At 34.1% G+C, this 24,316-nt stretch overlaps 2 protein-coding genes across 5 annotated transcripts in view; one reads left to right on the top strand and one right to left on the bottom strand.

Annotated features, from left to right (window-relative positions):
* LOC127726702 (carbonyl reductase [NADPH] 1-like) overlaps positions 1 to 773 on the bottom strand; it is a 47,381-nt gene extending 46,608 nt beyond the window's left edge. For all 4 annotated transcript variants that reach the window (XM_052234166.1, XM_052234172.1, XM_052234179.1 and 1 more), the window contains exon 1: positions 669 to 773. The gene's annotated coding sequence lies outside the window, so the exon portion shown is untranslated. The remainder of the gene's footprint in view (positions 1 to 668) is intronic.
* On the top strand, positions 761 to 12,436 carry LOC127726723 (universal stress protein Slr1101-like). Its single transcript, XM_052234200.1, has 4 exons — positions 761 to 937; positions 8,260 to 8,340; positions 10,478 to 10,584; positions 11,627 to 12,436. The coding sequence occupies exons 1-4, from the start codon at positions 871 to 873 to the stop codon at positions 11,831 to 11,833; spliced, it is 462 nt and encodes a 153-aa protein (XP_052090160.1). The 5' UTR covers positions 761 to 870; the 3' UTR covers positions 11,834 to 12,436.
* Positions 12,437 to 24,316: the final 11,880 nt, after the last annotated feature.

The raw sequence follows: 24,316 nt of genomic DNA, 5'->3' as shown, positions 1-24,316 counted from the left end.
GAACCTGCGTAAAGCAGAACAAACTCTATAAAATTGTCATTATGTCTAATTCATAATCATTGTTTATAATATTACATATTAATATAGTCATTATTTGCAATACTTATTATGTATGATCAGCTATGTAATTAATATACCATGAGCCTTAACCATTTATTGTTGATGAGTTTGTGCTAATAAATATTTGTATATTTGTAGTAATAACATATTAAGCACTGTGACATATGAACGAAGTTGAAAGTCGTCTTTGTCCAAAAATGGATAATATCGACTGTTATTATTATAGGTTTATTTATATATAATAAGTTCTTTTGGATAAATAAATATAATTTCCATATGCAATAAACCTCTGACACAATAAACACACAGAATAAGTAACATACATCATCAAGGTGTCGATTAACTTGTCAGCTTTTTTTATTTTATTTTCAATCAGATGAGTAAACAAGGGAGACATGAATCAATGATAGCAACACCCTAACCTAGACCCTCTATCTCTATACGTGTGCACCAATTGTTAGTGAGAGACACACTCATCAACTCTTTTATACATTATAAACAAAAAGCATGTATTGTTATTATTTTATAGTTAGTACAACAATTCACATAAAACTAGCAGAATCTGTATTGAAGCATGAATTATAAGTAAGCGTACAATTACATGGTACCTTAAATTAGAATATATTTCAGCTCTGTAAAATATTGTCACCGATTCATTCGAACAGCGACTGACATGCGTTATCTCCCTTTTTAGCCTTGTGTTCTACCTTGACCTCGTCGATATTGTAAACGTAGGTGTATACGCATTAGATCTATAGATACTTTTCATCTACTTTCGGGTTGAGTTTACCATTTTAACCAAAGCTAACAATGTCTGAAGGAAGAAAAGTCGTCATTGCTATGGATGGAAGTGATTACTCAGATTACGCATTTGATTGTAAGTTATTATATATGATTATTTATGTTCTGAATCAGAAATGTGACAACTCTCTTATCGGTTACTTATAATGCACATGACTGCCTTTGAAAGTAATTTTTTGTTGCGTAGATTGTATAGTCGCCTAAGTCAGTTGCTGTTTGTCATTACAAACAGTGACAACAGTACATCAACCTAAGGTTTCAAAAATTCTGTAATAAAGATAATCTTATCTTAACAATGCGCTTTTGACAATACTCAATAGTATTAGTAGAAATCGTTCGAATGGCCATTGACCTGTTGACCCTTAGCCGGCGTTGCATGAATATAATATGAAGAGAGCGACGGATATTTTACTAAAAAAAGATAAAAACGGTAGAAAAAGAGTGTGGAATAAAAAAAATATGCAGGATTAGAAACAGTCCTTAAATTGGCTTAATAATAAAGCAACGTTATTCATAATTGGGAGATTTTGGGAATTTTTATGCATTAATATTGTGCTTGTCAAGCTGCTTGGGAACAAAATGTTTTATAACGTGGCATTTATATTTCCAGAGAATCAATCCATTTCAAATTTGTGAAACAGATCTAGAATAAAAGTGGCTAAAATAAACTTTTGATTGTCATTTATCGAAAACTTGTCGATCTTTTGTTTATGTTTTAGTGCTATGAACATTTTTACAAGGGATCACTGCATTCGGATTTTTTCTTCTTCAAAGAAATAAATAATTTGATATCATTTACAGTAGAGTTTTAAAAACGTCAAAGAAAAATAAGCACAACGTCGTGACGGCGTCACGATTCAAAATCGTATACTATAGTTTTGATTTGTATTAATGTTGTTTTTTTCAGACTTCACTCAAACTAAAACCAATTTAGGTCGACAAAAACGACCCCTTATATCGTCATGTAATTCCCCTGCCATTGTCAAAATTTGACTTTGATCAACTAGCATAGATGTTACGAATTTTAGTGACTTATTTGGTTAATACAATATGGGTGCCCTAAAATCTGTATATATCATCCATTAATATAATTAGTTGACTGCGTTATTGGCATGGTTTACTTGTGACTTTTGCAACCAAAACCGATCTCATAAGTTATATATTAGTGTTTAAAATGGTGCCATACGTAAAAGCCTCGGTAATGGCATAGTTTACACGTGTCGTGTCCACTAAAATTAGTATCGTTCGATAGTTCTTCGGTATTGACATGGTCATGCGTCGTGTGCACTTAAATCTGTATCATTCGTAAGTTCTTTGGTAATGGCATGATTTGCATAACGGTTAGTGCCTCGGTATTGACATCGCGTGATTTAAATGATACGCTTTGATTGAAAATTTTCAACTTATAAACAAGGCTATGTATTTGAACTAGAACTAAGGCGACCGCCCTTATTTGGACCATTAGTATGTTCAGTCGTCATTTTTGCGTTTTATATTCATTAGCGTTTTATGTATTTTGCTTGCCAAACATTTGGTCTCGGGCTAAGTTACTTTGTGAATATAATCAGAAAAACGGTTAGTGCGTACATCATACGTAATTTTGTATCACCATCACTGGATTAGTAGTACTTCTTATGGACCTCCCACAGGCACTTGTCCCTGAACTTTTTTTCCCTATATATATGTATACCTTAAAGGAGTAATATAACACAAGGTACTTAACTCGCATTCGTGCCGTTATATTAAGATATTAAGGTATATAGGGGGGTGGGGATTCAGAGACAAGTGCCTGTGGACCTTCCGTAACCGAGGGCATCATCAATCCAGTAAGCAGAATTTCTGTCAGCACAATTAAAATGACACAAATATTTGACCTAGCTTTTTGTTTACGTACAATATTTTTCTCTCCTTTGGTCTCTAACATACCTAATGATGGCTGTTTAATACACAAAATCGTTTATACATTTATTAAAATTGATATATGTGTATTAGTTACTGTAAGATCTATTATTGCCTTCAGGGATGATTCAGGAATATCAAGATTGACCATGTCCCATCACCATGTTGACAAGGGTGATGGGATGGGTGATGGTATAGTTCGTCAAATAAGTTGAATTGTTGTTTGTCTATGCTTTGACATTTACTGCAACCGTGTATATAGAGTAGTAGTTATATGACATGCCATAAAGTTTTAGAATACTTTTAAAATATTTAAAACTTATTTCGAGGTACTATATAATGACATAGTGATCTGTTTTAACATTTATCTCTAAGTAAATAAGATAACTACCTAAATATTAAGATTATCAACTACATTATCCCTAATTTATATGTGTAAGCCTCTCTGTACAAGCCGAAAACAGTAGTCTAATTATATAATTATTGTTTCTTCGGTTGAGGGTTAAGGTGCTATTATAATATTTTTGTGCACGTTAGCAATGCAAGTATATATTTTTTATACGACCGCAAAAAAAATTTTGTGGTCGTATATTGGTATGACGTTGGCGTCGTCGTCGTCGTCGTCCGGCGTCGTCCGAAGACACATTGGTTTTCGCACTCTAACTTTAGTTTAAGTGAATGGATCTTTATGAAATTTTACCACAAGGTTCAATACCACAAAAGGAAGGTTGGGATTGATTTTGGGGGTTATGGTAATAACAGTAAAGGAATTAGGGGCCAAAAAGGGGCCAAAAATAAGCATTTTTGTAACTTCCAGACATAACTTGTGTGTTAGTGTATGGATCTCTCTGACATTGTACCACAAGGTTCCATATCACTAAAGGAATGCTGGGATTGATTTTGGGGGTAATTGCCTCCAAATTTTAGGAATTAGGGGCCAAAAAAGGGGAAAAAAACAAGCATTTTTCTAGTTTCGTGACAATAACTTGTGTGTAAGTGTATGGATCTTTCTGAGATTGTACTACAAGGTTCCATATCACAAAGGGAAAGCTGGGTTTGAGTTTGGGGGTAATTGCCCAAAACGTTTAGGAATAAGGGGCCAAAAAGGGGCCAAAAATAAACATTTTTCTAGTTTCCAGACAATAACTTGTGTTCAAGTGTATGGATCTCTCTGAAATTGTACTGCAAGGTACCATACCACAAAGGGAAGACTGGGATTGAGTTTGGGGGTGATGAATCATAATGGGGGTTCAAAAAATTTTGGGGGGGGGATTTATTTTTTTTTTCCTTTTTTTTCCTTTTTTCCTTTTTTGTTTCTTTTAAAATTTTCCATTTTAAGTTGGTTATTTCTGATTTATATTTAAAATCAAATAATAATGATATGGTAGGAGATACACACCAAACAGGATGTGTAAATTATTATATAATAAGTATTGTGCAATAGCAAGAAATTTTCAATTGCACAGTATTGCACAATAGCAAGAAATCTTCAATTGCACAGTATTGCGCAATAGCAAGAAATCTTCAATTGCACAGTATTGCGCAATAGCAAGAAATATCCAATAGCACAGTATTGCGCAATAGCAAGAAATTGTCAATTGTACAGTATTGCGCAATAGCAAGAAATATTTAATAGCACAGGTTTGTGCAAAAGAAGATACTTCCTATAAATTGCTTATTTCTTGACCAATTTCAATGGGGTTTTATTCTTGATTTCATAGGGTTCTTTAATATGCTGAATCTAACCGTGTATTTAGTTTTTGGATTTTGGGCCCCGTTTTTAAATTGGTCCACATTGAGGTCCAAAGGGTCCAAAATTAAACTTTGTTTGATTTCATCAAAAATTGAATTATTGGGGTTCTTTGATATGCCGAATCTAACTGTGTATTTAGATTCTTAAGTTTTGGTTCCGTTTTCAAATTGGTCTACATTAAGGTCCAAAGGGTCCAAAATTAAACTTAGTTTGATTTTAACAAAAATTGAATTCTTAGGGTTCTTTGATATGCTGAATCTAAACATGTTTTTAGATTTTTGATTATGGGCCCAGTTTTCAAGTTGGTCCAAATCGGGGTCCAAAATTAAACTTTGTTTGATTTCAACAAAAATTGAATATATGGGGTTCTTTGATATGCTGAATCTAACCATGTATTTAGATTTTTGATTTTTGGGCCCCGTTATCAACTTTGTCCACATTGAGGTCAAAAGGGTCCAAAATTAAACTTTGTTTGATTTCATCAAAAATTGAATTATTGGGGTTCTTTGATATGCCGAATCTAACCGTGTATTTAGATTCTTAATTTTTGGTTCCATTTTCAAATTGGTCTACATTAAGGTCCAAAGGGTCCAAAATTAAACTTAGTTTGATTTTAACAAAAATTGAATATATGGGGTTCTTTGATATGCTGAATCTAAACATGTATTTAGATTTTTGATTATGGGCCCAGTTTTCAAGTTGGTCCAAATCGTGGTCCAAAATTAAACTTTGTTTGATTTCAACAAAAATTGAATATATGGGGTTCTTTGATATGCTGAATCTAACCATGTATTTAGATTTTTGATTTTTGGGCCCCATTATTAACTTTGTCCACATTGAGGTCAAAAGGGTCCAAAATTAAACTTTGTTTGATTTCATCAAAAATTGAATTCTTGGGGTTCTTTGATATGCTGAATCTAACCATGTATTTAGATTTTGGATATTGGACCATAATAGGTGAATGTCCAATTTAAAATTTTTAAGTTCTTAGACCACATTCAATCTGTGTTAGAAACCTATGCTGTGTCAAATATTTAATCACAATCCAAATCCAAAGCTGTATCAAGCTTGAATGTTGTGTCCATACTTCCCCCAACTGTTCAGGGTTCGACCTCTGCGGTCGTATCAAGCTGCGCCCTGCGGAGCATTTTATTTTATCTAAGAATGTGACGAGCATTCAGCTTCATCTTGGACTTTAACATGTTTAAATTCACAGATTCTGTGCATTTGGACATAAATAAAACAGATGTCTACTCCCAAAGTTTTCAGTCACCGGGTTGGAGTCTTATTAAAATATTATCCTCTTTTCTAATTTTTATTCGACCGCAAAAAAATTTTGTGGTCGTATATTGGCATGACGTCGTCGTCGTCGTCGTCGTCGTCCGAAGACACATTGGTTTTCGCACTCTAATTTTAGTTTAAGTAAATGGATCTTTATGAAATTTTACCATAAGGTTCAATACCACAAAAGGAAGGTTGGGATTGATTTTGGGGGTTATGGTACCAACTGTTAAGGAATTAGGGGCCAAAAAGTGGCCAAAATAAGCATTTTTGTAACTTCCAGACATAACTTGTGTGTAAGTGTATGGATCTCTCTGACATTGTACCACAGGGTTCCATATCACAAAGGGAATGCTGGGATTGATTTTGGGGTTAATTGCCTCAAAATTTTGGGAATTAGGGGCCAACAAAGGGGAAAAAAACAAGCATTTTTCTAGTTTCATGACAATAACATGTGTGTAAGTGTATGGATCTTTCTGAAATTGTACTACAAGGTTCCATATCTCAATGGAAAAGCTGGGGTTGAGTTTGGGGGTAATTGCGCTAAACGTTTAGGAATAAGGGGCAAAAAAAGGGCCAAAAATAAGCATTTTTCTAGTTTCCAGACAATAACGTGTGTTTAAGTGTATGGATCTTTATGAAATTGTACTACAAGGTTCCATATCACAAAGGAAAGCTGGAATTGAGTTTGGGGGTAATTGCCCAAAACGTTTAGGAATAAGGGGCCAAAAAGGGGCCAAAAATAAGCATTTTTCTAGTTTCCAGACAATAACGTGTGTTTAAGTGTATGGATCTCTCTGAAATTGTACTACACAGTACCATACCACAAAGGGAAGGCTGGGATTGATATTGGGGGTAATTGCCTCAAAATTTTAGGAATTAGGGGCCAAAAAGGGGCAAAAACAAGCATTTTTTCTAGTTTCAGGACAATAACTTGTGTATAAGTGTATGGATCTTTATGAAATTGAACTACAAGGTTCCATATCTCAAAGGGAAAGCTTGGTTTGAGTTTGGGGGTAATTGCCCTAAACGTTTAGGAATTTGGGGCCAAAAAGGGGCAAAAAAAAGCATTTTTCTAGTTTCCAGACAATAACTTGTGTTCAAGTGTATGGATCTCTCTGAAATTGTACTGCAAGGTACCATACCATAATGGGAAGGCTTAGGGGTTTGAGTTTGGGGGTGATGAATCTTAAGAGGGTTCAAAAATTTGAGGGGAGGGATTTTTTTTTCCTTTTTTTTTTCTTTAAAATTTTCCATTTTAAATTGGTTTTTTTTTATTTATATGTAAAAACAAATGATAATGATATGGTTTGAATAGGTCAATTAATAATTTGTAAGTTCTTAGACCACATTCATTCTGTGTCAGAAACCTATGCTGTGTCAAATATTTAATCACAATCCAAATTCAGTGTGTATCAAGCTTGAATGTTGTGTCCATACTTGCCCCAACTGTTCAGGGTTCGACCTCTGCGGTCGTATCAAGCTGCGCCCAGCGAAGCATTTTATTAAGATATGTAATGATTGAACATACGGTCTTTGATAAGATATGAATTTCCCCGATTCTAGACGAATTATGAATATCCCTTCATCAAAATGTCATTTCATCAAAGACTATCAAATACCTAATTATAAAAAAAAATCAAGGAGGCCATTTTTAACAGATATTTGTGCTGAGAATGCATTGACTGGATACAATTCTTTAATTAAACTTTCTGCTTCACTGGTTCATTTAGCCCAAGGGTTTTAATATTTTATTTTTTACAAGACAAGACAAAATATTTTATTTCCTCAGACACAAACGCTGTAGCGCTTCCATAAATCGAGCATTTGTATGTCAGCTCTTCAAAAACATGTTTGCTAGCGACAGCTGATTACCCTATTGATTTCTTTGTTATTTTGAAGAAAAAACACTTCCTGAAATGCAGATACTAGCATCTGTAAGATAACTAGTCTAACATGATTACTAAATCAAGTGTATTCACTTGCTGGTAATACAATATTGTATTTAGTTATTGGGTTTTATTACATTCAGATATATACAATATGAAACGGTATGTGTTTATATGAAAGAGGGATTTGCCCTAACTGATTATAAATGGGTCATACGTTTTTTATTACCTGAATGTATCCGCCATTTGAGAAGTTGATAAATATTCGTACTTTACAACTTGAAAAAAATGTTTGTGAAGTTGGAATTTTGATTGTGAAAGACTCTTCAATTATAAAAGGAATTAAGTAGAATTGTGACATCAATATGAAGTTCGCCTATTTTAGATGTTTGGGGCAGTCAGAAGTCAGTGCAGTCTCGGACAATCCGGTGACCAGCGCTTATAACTTCACTATCCGAATATAAATGTAAAAAAAATTTAAAATCCTACTGGTCCCTCATGTCCTTTTCTGAACGTTGAAATACGGAACTTTCGTAAAAGTCGGCAAAACTTTATAATTGAAATATTTAATTTCAGGGTTTATGAAGAATGTGCACAAACCAAGCGATCACGTGATATTTGTTCATGTTCCTGAATATCACACTGTTGTTCAGTCACGTAAGTGAATAGTATTTTCATATTATCAACATCCACGATTGACCGTGAAAAATAATGAAAAAGACTAAAAAGCGAAAAAAAATTTAAGTTGCAACCGAGAATACTAGAAGTGTCAGGTCGCAAAGATTTTTCAAGAAGAATTGATTCGGTGATCATCCTGACTATTGCCTTAATAACTACTTAGAATAGTATACGTTATTATGATGATGGGTTTTTTAACGACCTTGACTGGCTATAAAGCCCTCGCACGGTCGGTTAAACGTTATAAGGCAACCCACTTTAATAAGCCCCTTAACTAGTCAATCCCAGGGTGTTGTTGGTGCTGATGAAAATGTCCCCTTATATTCAATTGAAAACTTCTTTCAGTTAAGACAAGGATAATTATATGCATTTCATTACATTTATCTAATATATATTATATATAACATGTGTATACAATTGAAAATGTACTTTTATAGGTTTATAATATAATGTTATTAGTTTTATGTACATGTACAAACATGTATATAGATTTCTATTTCTGAAGATATTCACGTGATGAATCTTTATGTAATATATGTGATGCAAGTCATTGGTATAAATATTAAGTAGGAATATTAGGTCATGTGTTTGCATATACCAAAGATGCCGACATTTCGTGGATTTTACTTTATAGAGATTATTCATTCACAGAATTTAATGTACCCGAGACTAGTCTACAGCAAATAAACAATTATCTAATACCAAGTTGGACGCCTCTAGACATACAATGGCTGAAACATACACAAGTACTGTTTAAAAGAAACAAATGAAAGAGAGAGAAATCCACCTGATAATATGAAAGATACAGAGCTCTATATAATGCACAAAGACAAAACGTTAACATCGTTTTGAATGTAGATAAATTTAATAATCCATTTGTGTCTCGCCTTGACGGAGTCAAAAAGCGAGACATAGGTATGCTGTTTCCGGCGTCAGCGGCGGCGTCAACACTGTATTAGTTTGTGATTAGGTCTAGTTCATGGTGAACCACTAGTAGTAGGTCAGTGATATTTGGTATGCAGTTGTATTAGCATTGGCACATCTCATTACCATGGATATTATTTGGCCCGGCCCCCTCAGTCAAGGTCTATTGACTTTGAAACTTTTCATAGTTTACATGTATAAGTTTGTGATTAGGTCAATTTATGGGGAACCACTAGTGGTAGGTCAATGATATTTGGTATGCAGTTGTATAAGCATTGGCATATCTCATTTTCATGGAGATTATTTGGCTCCGCCCCCTAAGTCATGGTCTATAGACTTTGAAAATTTTGCTAAGTTTACATGTATTAGTTTGTGATTAGGTCAGTTCAAGGTGAACCATTAGTGGTAGGCCAATGTTAATTGGTTTTCAGTTGTATAAGCATTTGCACATCTCATTTCCATGGAGAATATTTGGCCCCGCCCCCTCAGTCATGGTCTATTTTTATAAATTTATTGGCATTTGCAAGTGTCGTTTCCATGGAGATTATATAGCCCCACCCCTGACCATGGTTCATTGACTTTGAAACTTTTACATAGTTTACAAGTTAATGTTTGTGTTTAGGTTTGTTTAAAGGGAACGACTTATAATAAGCCAATGGTATTTGGTATGCAGTTGTAGAATTGACACATCTCATTGGAGATTGTTTAGCCATATACCTTCAGTCATGGTTCATCGACTTTGAATATTTGCATAACTTACATGTTAAAGTATTGCTATTTTAATTTTAACATTTGCATTATCAAAATTACAAAAAGGCGAGACATATCTCTGTGATAACAGTTTATGTTACTATTGGCTCGTTGTTTTTGTTGAACTAGCCTTTCTCATGGTTAGGTATGCTTTGGACAATGACCCCTTACAGAGGTCAATACATACGTAAATACTGAATCCTGTACATAAGACGATGTTTATTTTGGCAAATGATATGTCCTTTTATTCGCACATTGACCATCCTTAATTTACTTAATTACTCGTGGTCCAGAGTTCAGCCTACGAAACAGGTTATAAATATATAGTGGCTTTAATTATTAGTGCGTGTATATTAGCATAAACTAAACGTTTAATGTATCAAGTTTGAACTATCTAATTATAATTGACCTATTGTAACTGAAATGTTGCCCCTTTTAATAGCAATGGTTATGGCTGACGTGACAGTGTTAACAGATCTGTGGCAGGAAGAGGAAAAACGAATTAAAAAACTGCTGGAAACTTTAGGACAGAAAATGAAGGACCATGGAGTAATAATTTAATTAATATTTAAATACAGATAACTTATGCTTGAGACTACTGTATATATATATATACTGCTATACTAGTCTCATATGAGAGTAGGCTGGTAGATAAGAAAATCAATCTACGGATAAAGATACACCAGGACAACATAAACCCCGAAAAATCAGTGTCACGGGTATAAATTAGTCTTAAGATGGGCAATTACAACTAACAAATGCACAAGACTGCCATTGATATATCAAAATCTACTTATATATCAAATATTAACTTATGACTATTTATCATGTTCAGGTCAAATGATATATAGGTCATTTAAACGCTTTAAAGTAATTAATGTAAAAGGAGACACATTGCATATCAAGCAGTATATTTTATTGAACTGTTGCAAGTTTGTTTTATAGATATAACCAATTGAGACTCATAGTAAGGGTTAATGAGACAGCAACCCAACAAACCTACAAATAAGACTACAGTCTTTAGTACTAGACTAGACGAGTGTTTATAGCACAAGTCAAACTAAAATTAAGTAGACAAGTTGTTAATTAATTTAAGGCCATCAAAGCTCTGAAATTAGCACCCAAATTGATTAAAGGGCATACATGCACTAAGATATAAACACAGTTGCTGACCTTCCTTTGCAGGATTATGTGAGAAATCCGATGTATTCATAAAAGAAATGTTATTAAAAAAATGGCACATGTAATGTTTTAGAACTAAAAACCAACAAAAGTGAAAGTGTACATCAATAAAAAATGTATTCAAGACATAAAAAACACAATTAAAGGAATTCCTGCAACACATATATGTTAAATAAAACCAATTATGTTCTATGTTGTGAAAAAGTAGAATTGTGTCGATGAATGAATGAATGAAACATGAAGCTCATATCACTGTTCTTGCTTTTCTCCTGTTGGGAAGTTCACGGCGCCTTTACTTCTGTTCTCATGGAGATCATAATATTAAAATATATGACTAATACAGAACTTCTGATAATTACTAAATAGCTGATAGGTGCTGCTCACTAAACTATAACAACTCTGTTGACAGATCGGTGGTAAAGTAAAGAGTGTAAGTGGAAGTCCAGGTGAAGTCATCTGTAAGGTAGCCAAAGAGGAAGCAGCTGGGATGATTGTCAGTGGAACCAGGGGTATGGGAACAATAAGAAGAACATTCCTGGGTAGTGTTAGTGACTATGTCATCCACCACGCCCATATACCAGTACTGGTTGTACGTCATCATGAACAACAGAAGTAGACATTTTAGTATTATCAAATGGTGCCAGTTTGACACAAAGAACTGATTTACGCACCAAGACTGTAACAAATGAACAGCTATATGAGTTCTTTATTATAACAAATATAAGTTTTAAACTTCAGTTGATTGATTGATTGATTGATTGGTCTACTATAGACGGAAAAGATTCTGAGACTTGAATGGAAAGTTTAACTCTGGTTTAATTTAATGGTTGTTGTCTATGTGGGAACATATTTTTTTATTTTTTAAATTTACTTTGTATATGTTTTGTATGTTATATATAGATTCATGTAACCCTTTTTGAATACAAATCATATAATCTACAATTCAAAATAAATAAAAACACAAATCATAGTCTACAAAAAGAAAATTGTTAATGTAAAATAATTTACTGTTGAATCCAAGAATTATTTCAAAAATATAATAAGAAAAATAAAGAGAAGGTTTGGAACTAGCATGGTTCAATACAGATTACTTGAATTTAGGAAGAGTAAAATGGAAATCTCAGGAATTTGACGGTATTCAATTAGATAAAGAGCATATTATGTGTATTCATGATTTACCATTTATTCAGAATTCTTATACAATAAAAATTCTACACTGTTTTGGGTTTTTTATTTAGCTGTATTGAAACACTAAATGACAATGCTGATGGATGGTTGCTTAATGTTCCTAAGGAAAAAGGGGCCAAAAATAAGCATTTTCTAGTTTCCATACAATAACTTGTGGTATGGTGTATGGATCTCTCTGAAATTATACCACAAGTTTCCATACCACAAAGGGATGGTTAGGATTTGCTTTGGGGGGTTATGGCTCAAACCGTTAAGGAATAAGGGGCAAAAAAGGGGAAAAACAAGGTTGTCCTGGTTAATGGACAAATACTATAGTACAAAACATAATTTGAAGCAGTGTAAGGGAGATAAATCAAATTCATCATTTGAATTACTTCCCTTACACTGCTTTTAAATTATGTATAAAGTAATGGTTAATGAACAATTAAGACAATTTAAAACAGTGTAAGAGAGTTAATCCAAATACAACGTTTTGATTACTTCCCTTACACTGCTATTGAATTATGTTTAAAGAAATGCATATTTATAAAGGAAGACCAGTAAAAATATCTGCAAATGTTGCATCTTTATTTTTTTTACAAAAAAATCCATATGAAAGATTTGACACCATATTTTAAATTCTATTATAAAATAGATTAAGTTAGCACTATGGTAAATTTTAATGGATAATTATGGTTGCAAACTCCATTGGAAATTTGGATTTAGATTATGACCATATCTTGAGGGAAAGAATTTTTTTGGGGAAAAAGGGGGGGAGTAAAAAGAAATTGTGGGGGGTCGATTTTTTCTCATTTCAGATTTCAGAAATAAAAAAGAATTATTCTTCAAATATTTTTTTTTTTCAAAATTCAAATATTGAAAAATTTCAAGAAGTAATCTTTAATTGCACAGTTTGGCACATTAGATTTGTAAAATATTTGACCACATTTATTTATTTGTTATGCTGAATCTGACCATGTATTTAGATTTTTAATTCTGGGTCCAGTTTTCAAACTTGTCTACATTAAGGTCCAAAGGGTCCAAAATTAAACTTAGTTTGATTTTAACAAAAATTGAATATATGGGGTTCTTTGATATACTGAATCTACTTATGTGTTTAGATTTTTGATTATGGGCCCAGTTTTCAAGTTGGTCCAAGTTGGGGTCCAAAATTAAACTTTGTTTGATTTCAACAAAAATTGAATATATGGGGTTCTTTGATATGCTGAATCTAACCATGTATTTTAATTTTTGGGCCCCGTTATCAAATTGGTCCACATTGAGGTCAAAAGAGTCCAAAATTAAACTTTGTTTGATTTCATAAAAAATTGAATTCTTTGGATTCTTTGATATGCTGAATCTAACCATGTATTTAGATTTTGGATATTGGACCATAATAGGTAAATTAAAATTTTTTAAGTTCTTAGACCACATTCATTCTGTGTCAGAAACCTATGCTGTGTCAAATATTTAATCACAATCCAAATTCAGAGATGTATCAAGCTTGAATGTTGTGTCCATACTTGCCCCAACTGTTCAGGGTTCGACCTCTGCGGTCGTATCAAGCTGCGCCCAGCGCAGCATTTTATTAAAAGAGTTATGCCCATTGGAAACATTAATTATATTGAAAATTGCATCGTTAGCGCTCTCCTTTGTACAATTCTTGCCAGATTTTATGAAACTTATATCATAGGTTTATATTAGCAATGTCTTGGACAAGTTCGAAAATCAGTGCCAATCAATTATTAGGCAGTTAAGCTGCCTTATGCTACCACCCTAGATTTGTGTTCTTCCCACTAAATGGTGTAAAAAGTGCTATTGTTATTATCTAGCTGGCTAATATGTTATTAATAACTAATTGGGAACTTTTTTTCATACTTTCAATTCTGGAATACAAAAAAATATGACCAGAAAAACCTTAAATGATCGTTGAACCAGAGACATATATACACATGTATATATGTCTCTGGTTGAACTACCCAAAACTTTTGAAGTTGCACATAGGAAGTAGTGCTCAATAGAAATCCGTACGTAGTTTATCATCCCATGTGCTTTTGGATAAGATGTCAAAGAACAATTGTATGAAATATTTCATCGCCGAAAATCTCTAATTACAAGTCGTTTACATTTCCCAAATGACCAAAGGCGCACGAATATTGTTCGTGTACACCAAATCTCTATGATAGAGGCAATAAAGTTATATGTAGTAGTATACGTTGGCGATAATTTTAACTTATAACGTAAGGCAAGTATCAGTGATGTTTTAAAGAAAGTTTTGTTAATAATGATGGTCTTTTCGTTTAAGAAGATTGTGATTATTTTATTTATTTCAAATAAATGTATGCACATTTAAATTCCTTTCTTTTATTATATTTTCCCGTTTATCACTGACCTTGGCAGTTGTTGTTGTTTTTATGAATGAAAAAGATCCGATAATAGACGTTGATGGGATTTTTTAAGAAATATGGACAACTCGAACCGAGTCCACTCGGATCGTCTTAGAAGACAACTCGGACCGCTTGTCAGATTTACTTAGAGTTTCATAAAATGTTTTCGTTTGTGCATTGGGGTCTATTTAGGGGTATTTTGAGGGGCCTACATAAGGGAGGGGTTTACCAAAGAACCCTAGGGGATTTTATTTTTTTCAATTTTCAAATGACTATTACTTGAAAACAGTAAGTGAAGTGATAGACACACACGCGATCTTCAGTAATGATAACAGGACAATAGAACAAATCAAATAAAATATAGGGCGAGTCCCTGGGGGTCATCCCACCCCCCTTCAATTTGAAAATGTGTTTTTATCTTGTAAACGGTCGCGATCCCCACCCCTTAACCATACATATACTTGTATGGGACAATAAAACAAATCAAATGAAAATGATTTGGGGGAGTCCCAAGTGTCACCCCTACCTCTTCTGTTTGAGAACTTGTAAATGGTCGAGATCCCCACCCCTAAACCATATATATTCATGTATGGGACAATATAACAAATCAAATGAAATAAATGGGGAGTCCCTGTGGTCAATCCCACCCCCTTCTGTTAAGAACTTGTTAACGGTTGAGATCCCCACCCCTAAACCATACATAGTCTTGTTTGGTACAATAAAACAAATAAAATGAAATATAGGGGGAGTCCACAGGGGGTCAACTCCACCCCTCCTGTTTGTGAACTTGTTAATGGTCGAGATCCCCACCCCTAAACCATACATATTCTTGTATGGTACAATAAAACAAATAAAATGAAATATAGGGGGAGTCCACGGGTGTCAACCCCACCCCCTCCTGTTTGAGAACTTGTTAACGGTCGAAATCCCTATCCCTAAACCATACATATTCTTGTATGGAACAATAAAATAAATCAAATTAAATATAGGGGAGACCCTGGGGGTCACGCCATCTCCTCCTGTTTGAGAACTTGTAAACGGTTGAGATCCCCATCCCTACACCATATATATTCTTGTATGGGAAAATAAAACAAATAAAATAAAATATAGGGGATAAGTCCATGGGGGTCACCCCACCCCTCTTCTTTTTGAAAATTTGCAAACGGTTGAGATCCCCACCCATACATATTCTTGTATGGGACATTAAAACAAATCAAATGAAATAAAGGGAGAGTCCCCTGGCGATCAACCCCCACCTTTTGAGAACTTGAAAAAGGTCGAGATCCCCACCCCTAAACCATATATATTCCTGTTCGTCAACTCAAGAATGTTTGAATGACATACAGGGTCAATCTCCTAGGCGTCACATATGCATATCACTTTACTTGACCAAACCAATTTGTACTGGACTCGGCCCAATGTCAGGCGACCATGGATCACCATGGGAATGACGAATTATAGGAGCTTTGTTTGGGAGACTTCATAACAGTATCCTGTCACAATCATTTCTTGTTTATTATAGAATTTAATTGATGCAAGAAATAAGTCTAGGTTGAATTTACTTTAATTATTTTTTGAATTATGTCTGGGCCTATAAAAATTTTCATTTAAGGCTCATTTTAAAAGAATAAAATTGAGAATGGAAATGGGGAATGTGTCAAAGAGACAACAACCCGACCATAGAGCAGACAACAACTGATGGAAACCAATGGGTCATCAATGCAGCGAGAAACTCCCGCACCCTGAGGCGTCCTTCAGCTGGCCCCTAAACAAATAAGTATACTAGTTCAGTGATAATGGACGTCATACTAAACTCCAAATTATACACAGGAAACTAAAATTAAAAAATGATACAAGACTAACAAAGGCCAGAGGTTCCTGACTTGGGACAGGCGCAAAAATGCGGCGGGGTTAAACATGTTTTTTGAGATCTCAACCCTCCCCCTATACCTCTAGACAATATAGAAAAAAACAAACGCACAACAGTACGCACAGTAAAACTCAGTATAAGAGAAGTCCGAGTCCGATGTCAGAATAGGAAACAAAAGAAAATAGACAAAATGACAATAATACATAAATAACAACAGACTACTAGCAGTAACTGACATGCCAGCTCCAGACCTCAATTAAACTGATTGAAAGATTATGTCTTCATCATATGAATATCAGAAACATATTTAAGATAAATTAGAAATAACTTTTGAAAATGGTAGGATTGGATAGCGGAAATATTAAGGTACAAACATGTTTTAGCTTGAAATAGCTGAGATAAAAAATTAAACCAATTCTTCTACAATATTAATCTTAACTTAAGCTTCTGCCACGTTTGCCTTGGTTTTTTTAGGCAGTTAAGCTGCCTTATGCGAGCACCCTAGATTTGTGTTCTACCTAATAAATGCTGAAATACGTGCCATTGTTATTATCTAGCTGGATATAATGTTATTTATAACTAATTGAATAGTTTTTTCATACTTTTAATTCTGGATTACAAAAATATGACCAGAAAAAACCTTAAATGATCGTCGAACCACCCAAAAGTTTTGAAGTTGCACATAGGAAGTAGAGCACATTAGGAATCCTTATGTAGTTTATTATCCCCTGTGCTTTTGGCTAAGATGTCAAAGAACAATTGTATGAAATATTTAATCGCCGAAAATCTTTAAAGACAAGTAGTTTAGATTTCCCAAATGGCAAAAGTCGTAGGAATATTGTTTGTCGTCAATACGTGGTACAACTACGTCAGTAGTCTATTAATAAGTTCAACTGTTCATGCTGTTGGCGGCAATTTCAAATTAGAAGACGAAATTTTCGTATCATTTCAATTTGGAGGCAGGGGTTCAAATTAGCGGTGGTCCGAGGTCCGCGACCTTCCACTTTTGCAATCGGACTCTCGACTTGGTTACTAGCTACGCCCGACGGACCTTTCACTTGAAAGAAATTAAAAATAACTTTGCAAACCTTTTTACCAAAGTCTCTAAATAAACGATCTCAAAAAGTATTTTCATCTTTATTATTCATAACAGCGATGTTCATTTTGTTCAACCGCTAGCTTTATACAGATAATCGCCGACAAGTAATGTGTAAATTCGAGTAAAATCGTATCTGACTGACAAAAACAACATCGAAAAACAATGGATGCCGTGTAGACAATTACAATATCGGGTCCGATTCCGGAAGCGGATAAGGGTAATTCCGGGTTTTGGAGATCAACTTCAAAAAAAAAATTTCAGGCAGGTGACAAAATACATCTATGCATGGTAAATAAATATAAACACTAGAAATGGAAACCAAAAGATATATGTAAAAGAAAGAAAAAGCAAAAAATATTTGATACAGAAACTCAAAATTACTTTCTGACAAATTTTAATGTCCAAATCCAATACAATGTGACAGCTGGGAACAGTATATCTAACAATATATATGTTCCTGGTGACAGTATAAATCTTCTTTATCAGTGATAAATGTTGATAATGCATGTAAGATGCTTTTAAAGTGTAAACATATTACTGCAATTTTTTTCTCAATTTTGAAGGGTCAGTTAAAATAGCTGGAAGTTTCTTACTTTGTTTTCACAAATAGTGCAACTAGATTATATGATACCTGAATGTAAGCAAATCATATGATATATAGGTGGAATCCTTTGGGTCACTCTACCCCCTCCTGTTTGATAACTTTGAAACGGATGAGATCCCCACTCCTAAACCATATATATTCATGTATGGGACTATATAACTAATCAAATGAAATATAGGGGGAAGTCCCTAGGGTTACCCCACCCCTCCTGTTTGAGAACTTGGAAACAGTCGAGATCCCCACCCCTAAACCATATATATTCATGTATGGGACAATATAACTAATCAAATGAAATACAGGGGAGTCCATGGGGTCACCCCAACCCTCCTGTTTGGGAACTTGAAATGGTCGAGATCCCCACCCCTAAACCAAATATATTCATGTATGGGACAATATAATAAATCAAATGAAATATAGAGGGAGTCCCTGCGGTCACCCCACCCCTCCTGTTTGAGAATTTGGAAACGGTCAAGATCCCAAGACAAGACAAGACAATTTATTTAAACTTAAGCACACGTATGGTGCTACAAGAGGATAACAATTATACATTAACAATTACATATATACTTATACATTTACAAACAAGACACACAATAAATAAATAAGTGATATCATACAATAAAATTGAAATAAACCATATTTGGTTGATTTGTTTGCAAAATTCTTAATTGCAACGTGGATATGAAGTTATTGTAACATGCTTTGTATTATGAAAATATTTTTTCAATATGTCTTAGAAACATGCACACTTTTGTTAGCAGTGGCACGTTACAGTGTGATAATAGACCAGTAAGTTTCAATTGGGAAGGATTTTGTGTGTAATATGTAGGTATATACCTTTCTCTTAAAGACATAATTTGTTCATTGGAGCATACAAAAAAATAATGATCCCATAAACCATACATATTCATGTATGTGACAATATAACAAATGAAATGAAATATAGGGGGAGTCCTTGGGGGTCACCCCACCCCTCCTGTTTGAGAACTTGGAAACGGTCGAGATCCCCACCCCTTAACCATATATATTCATGTATGGGACAATATAACAAATCATATGAAATATAGGTTGAGTGCTTGGGGCCACTCTACCCCTTCCTGTTTGAGAATTTGAAAACGGTCGAGATCCCCACCCTAAACCATATATATTCATGTATGGGACAATATAACAAATCAAATGAAATATAGGGGCAGCTCCTATGGTCACTGTAAACCATCCTGTTTGAGAACTTGGAAACGGTCGAGATCCTCACCCCGAAACCATATATATTCATGTATGGGACTATATAACAAATCAAATGAAATATAGGGGAGTCCCTGCAGTCACCCCACCCCTCCTGTTTGAGAACTTGGAAACAGTCGAGATCCCGACCTCTAAATTAAACCATATATATTCATGTATGGGACAGCAGAACTTATCAAATGAAATATTGTCCTGTTTGATAACTTGGAAACAGATGAGATCCCCACCCCTAAACCATATATACTCATGTATTTGGCAATATAACAAATCAAATGAAATATAGGGGAAGTCACTGGGGTCACCCCACCCCCTCCTGTTTGAAAACTTGATAACGGCCGAGATCCCCACCCCTAAACCATATATATATTCATGTATGGGACAACATAAAAAATCAAATGAAATATAGGGGTAGTCCCTAAGGTCACCCCATCCCCTCTTGTGTGTGTTTTAAGAACTTGTAAAAGTTTGAGATACCAACTCCTAAACCATATTCATTCCTGTTCGTCATTTCAAACAGATTTGAATGACATACAAGGTCAATCTCATAGGCATCACATATGCATATCACTTTACTAGACCTAATCAATGTGTACTAGACTTTGCCCAATGTCAGGCGACCATGGGAATGAATAATTATGGGAGCTTTGTTTGGGAGACTTCGTAACAGCATTCTGTTACAATTATTTCTTGTTTATTATAAAATTTTATTGATGCAAAAAATGAGTAGGTTTAAAGAATTTACCTTAATTATATTTTGAATAATTTCTGGTTCTATAAAAAATTTCATTTTGATATGGCTCATTTTAAAGAAAACATATCTTTCAAGCCCAAGAATGTTTGACCAACTTTATTATAATCACCTGTCATTTTATTCCAAACTTAGACATCATGGACTTGGGGTGAAGGCGGGGGTTATTTACATTTACTATGGGCAGGTCAGTCAGACCTCACCTTTGATCCCTGTAGTAGTAAACATTTGTCTGATTTGTGTCTCATAACTTTTGCACTGTAGAACACAAACTCAGTTTTCTTTCCAGGGAAGCAAGTCCATGCATACTATTACAAGCTCGTACTAAGTCAACTTGAACTACTAACAGTCAACTAATACCAACGTTAACTATCAACTAGAACAACTGCAATCATTTCGAACTTGTACCACTGCAGACACATGACCATTAAAAATATACTTGATATATGCATTGCTTTGGAAAACCTTGATAAAATATGAATTATTTGCCTTAATAATTAATTCATTAAATGAACATAAATGCACAATATATGAATGTTTAATGTTTGTTCTTTTAAATCTTAAAAAAAATGAAGCAACATAGCCACAGTTTTCATAATTATGTTTGCCTTGGTTTTTGGTTAACTGCCTACAGCGCTTACAGTGCTTTGATTTAATTAACTGCCTATAGCACCCTTGGTGCTTTGATTTTTATACGCTCGTTTACGGGACGTATTATGGTATACGTTGACCGTCTGTCCGTCCGTCCTTCGTCAACATGTCGGACATTAATTCAAAAACGCTTTAACCAATATGCAGGAAACTTTGGTGAATTGTTTACATCTATTGACGTGAGCTCTCTTTCGTTTTTTTATAAATTTCAGGTTTGAGTTTTGGGGTTCTATTCATTAAAAAAGGGGGGATTTTACAGTTTTCGGACAATAACTCAAAAACAATTTCACCAATTTGCATGAAACTTTTGTGAATTGTTGATATCTGTTGACGTGAGCTCCCTTTCGTTTTGTTATAAATTTCGGATTTAACGTTTCCGAGTTTTGGGGTTTTATTCAATAAAAAAGGGGGGGTTTTCCAGTTTTCAAACAATAACTCAAAAACAATTTCACCAATTTGCAAGAAACTTTGGTGAATTGTTTATTTCTATCGACATGAGCTCCCTTTTCATTTTTATAAATTTCTGACTATACGCTTCCGATTTATGGGGTTTTATTCATTTCAAAAAGGGGGATTTTCCAGTTTTCGGATAACTCAAAAATGCTTTCAGCATTTTTTTATGAAACTTTGGTAAATTGTACATATCTATTTTTGTAAGCTCCCTTTTGATTTTTAGAAATTTTCGATTTTATGTTTCCGAGTTATAAGATTTTATTTGTTTATAGTCTGACAACAGATTTACTAAGTATTGCGTAACAGCACAGTGTATTGCACAACAGCAAGAAATCTTTCATATAACCAATTTCAAGTTCTTTGACTACATTTATTCAGAAACCTGTAATATATCAAATATTTAGTTACAATCCTAATTCAGACCTGTATCAAGCTTGAATATTGTGTCCATTTTTGCCCTAACTGTTCAGGGTTGGACCTCTGCGGGCGTATCCAGCTGCGCTCAGCGCAGCAGTTTATTAAAAGAGTTATGCCCCTTGGAAACATTAATTATATGGAGAATTGCATTGTTAGAGCTCTCATATGTAAACTTCTTGCCAGAATTTTATTGAACGTAAATCATAAGTTTGTATTAGCAATGTCTAAAACGAGTTTGAAAATCAGTGCAGATCAATAATTTTTAAAAGAGTTATGCCCCTTGGAAATATTAATTATATGGCAAATTGCCTTATGAGCACTCCAATGTGTACCATTCTTGCCAGATTTTTATGAAATTTATATGAAAGGTTTATATCATCAATGTACTTGAAGAGTTCAAAAATCAGTGACGATCAATTATTTTCAAAAGAGTTATGCCCCTTGAAAATATTGGTTATATGGAAAATTGCAATGTTATCGCTCGTGTTCAATTCTTGCCAGAATTTTATGAAACTTATATCATAGGTTGATATCAGCAATGTCTTTGACTCTTTCGATAATAAGTTCTGATCAAATATTTTTAACCAGTTATGCCCCTTGGAAATTTAAATTATAATGGAAATCACATTGTATTTGCTCTGAAGCCTTCATTTCTCTAAAGATATTAATAAAAAGTTTTAAAGAACAAAAAAAGTGCTTTTTTTATACGACCGCAAAAAAATTTTGTCCAGACAATAACTTAAGTTTAAGTGTATGGATCTCTATGAAATTTAAATGAAAGGTTCAATAGCACAAAAGGAAGGTTGGGATTGTTTTTGGGGTGATGGTTCCAACTGTTTAGGAATAAGGGGCCAAAAAGGGCCCAAAACAAATTTTTTTTCCAGTTTCAGGACAATCACTTTTTTGGGGGGGGGGGGGGGTGTCAATTTATTTTTCCTCAAAATTTAAGAAATTGTCAATTTTCGTAAGAAAAATTGGGGTTTACAATTTATTTGCTAATTCTTTGTATATAGCCTGAAAACAGATTTACTAAGTATTGCGCAACAGCACAGTGTATTGCACAACAGCAAGAAATCTTCAATTGAATTTAAAATCAAATCATATAACCAATTTCAAGTTCTTTGAATACATTTATTCTGTGTCAGAAACCTATAATGTGTCAAATATTTAATTACAATCCAAATTCAGACCTGTATCAAGCATGAATATTTTGTCCATTTTTGCCCCAACTATTCAGGGTTGGACCTCTGTGGTCGTATCCAGCTGCGCTCGGCGAAGCAGTTTATTAGTTATTGCCCTTGTACCTTGGATAGATAAAATATGTACAACGTGGGGGATATTGGAACCCTGTGCTTTTATTAACGTGCTAGTTCACAAGGTAACAGTCCGCAGGAAGACATGTCACTTTATCAGGACACATTATTCGGACTCCGAATGACCAGTCTTTGCTCTGATCCTTAATGCTGTGTGCTTAGTGGAGATGCAGTAAATACCAATTTTAAAGTCTTTGGTTTGACCCTGCCGCACCCGAGGGGAACACGCTACCACAAGACCATTGAGGCCATTTTAAACACCAGCAAATTTGGGCACTTCAGTTCTTTTCCATTGATCATCTACAGCAAGTGAAATTAAGGTATATCTGATTTCAAGAAATGTGGTTGTGTGGATCAATTACATCTGCTATGTAAAACTTGAACTATTTTCATATTCATAACCACGATTTAATTAAGGTATAAGAGACTGAAATTCCAAAATACATATATAGCCCACCTAGTCTAAAGAAATAAACTGTTGACACAGAGATATGTCTCGCCTGTCGACATAAACTTCAGAAAAAAACTATCTGATGGACAGCAACATGATTTATTAATTCAGTCGCTGGACCATTATCTAGAAGCAGAGCCTGAAAATAATCTTCAAACTGATATGTACTGATAGTAATGCAACTTTAAGTAGTTCTTATCAAACTGACTTAAACAGAAAACATAACATTGAAAATTGCTAAGTCACTGGAGCATGACCTAGGGGGCAGGGCCTCGAAATAGTCGTCAAACTGATATGAACTGATAGTAATTCAACTTCATATAAAATATCATTGGTCTATCACAAGTAGATCCTATCAAACTAACTTAAGCAGAAAACTTATCATTGAAAATTGCTTATTAATTCAAAGTCTCTGGAGCAGGGCCTCGAAATAGTCGTCAAACTGATATGAACTGATAGTAATGCAACTTTAAACAAAATATCATTGGTCTATCACAAGAAGATCCTATCAAACTAACTTAAACAGAAAACTTAACATTGAAAATTGCTAAGGGAACGACCATTTAATTTCAGGTGGACGGGGAATTATGGTTTTTTCCTAAAAAAAATATTCTGATCCCCAATTTGATGAAAAACAATATTGTGGTCAAGCAGATGACAAAAAAAAAGATTTCTGACTATGACAAAAAAACCATAA

This window comes from Mytilus californianus, unplaced genomic scaffold (genome assembly GCF_021869535.1).
Source record: "Mytilus californianus isolate M0D057914Y unplaced genomic scaffold, xbMytCali1.0.p SCAF_1, whole genome shotgun sequence".
Classification (NCBI taxonomy): domain Eukaryota; kingdom Metazoa; phylum Mollusca; class Bivalvia; order Mytilida; family Mytilidae; genus Mytilus; species Mytilus californianus.
Note: the sequence above shows the minus strand (reverse complement) of the source record. Positions and strands in the feature narration are given on the sequence as shown.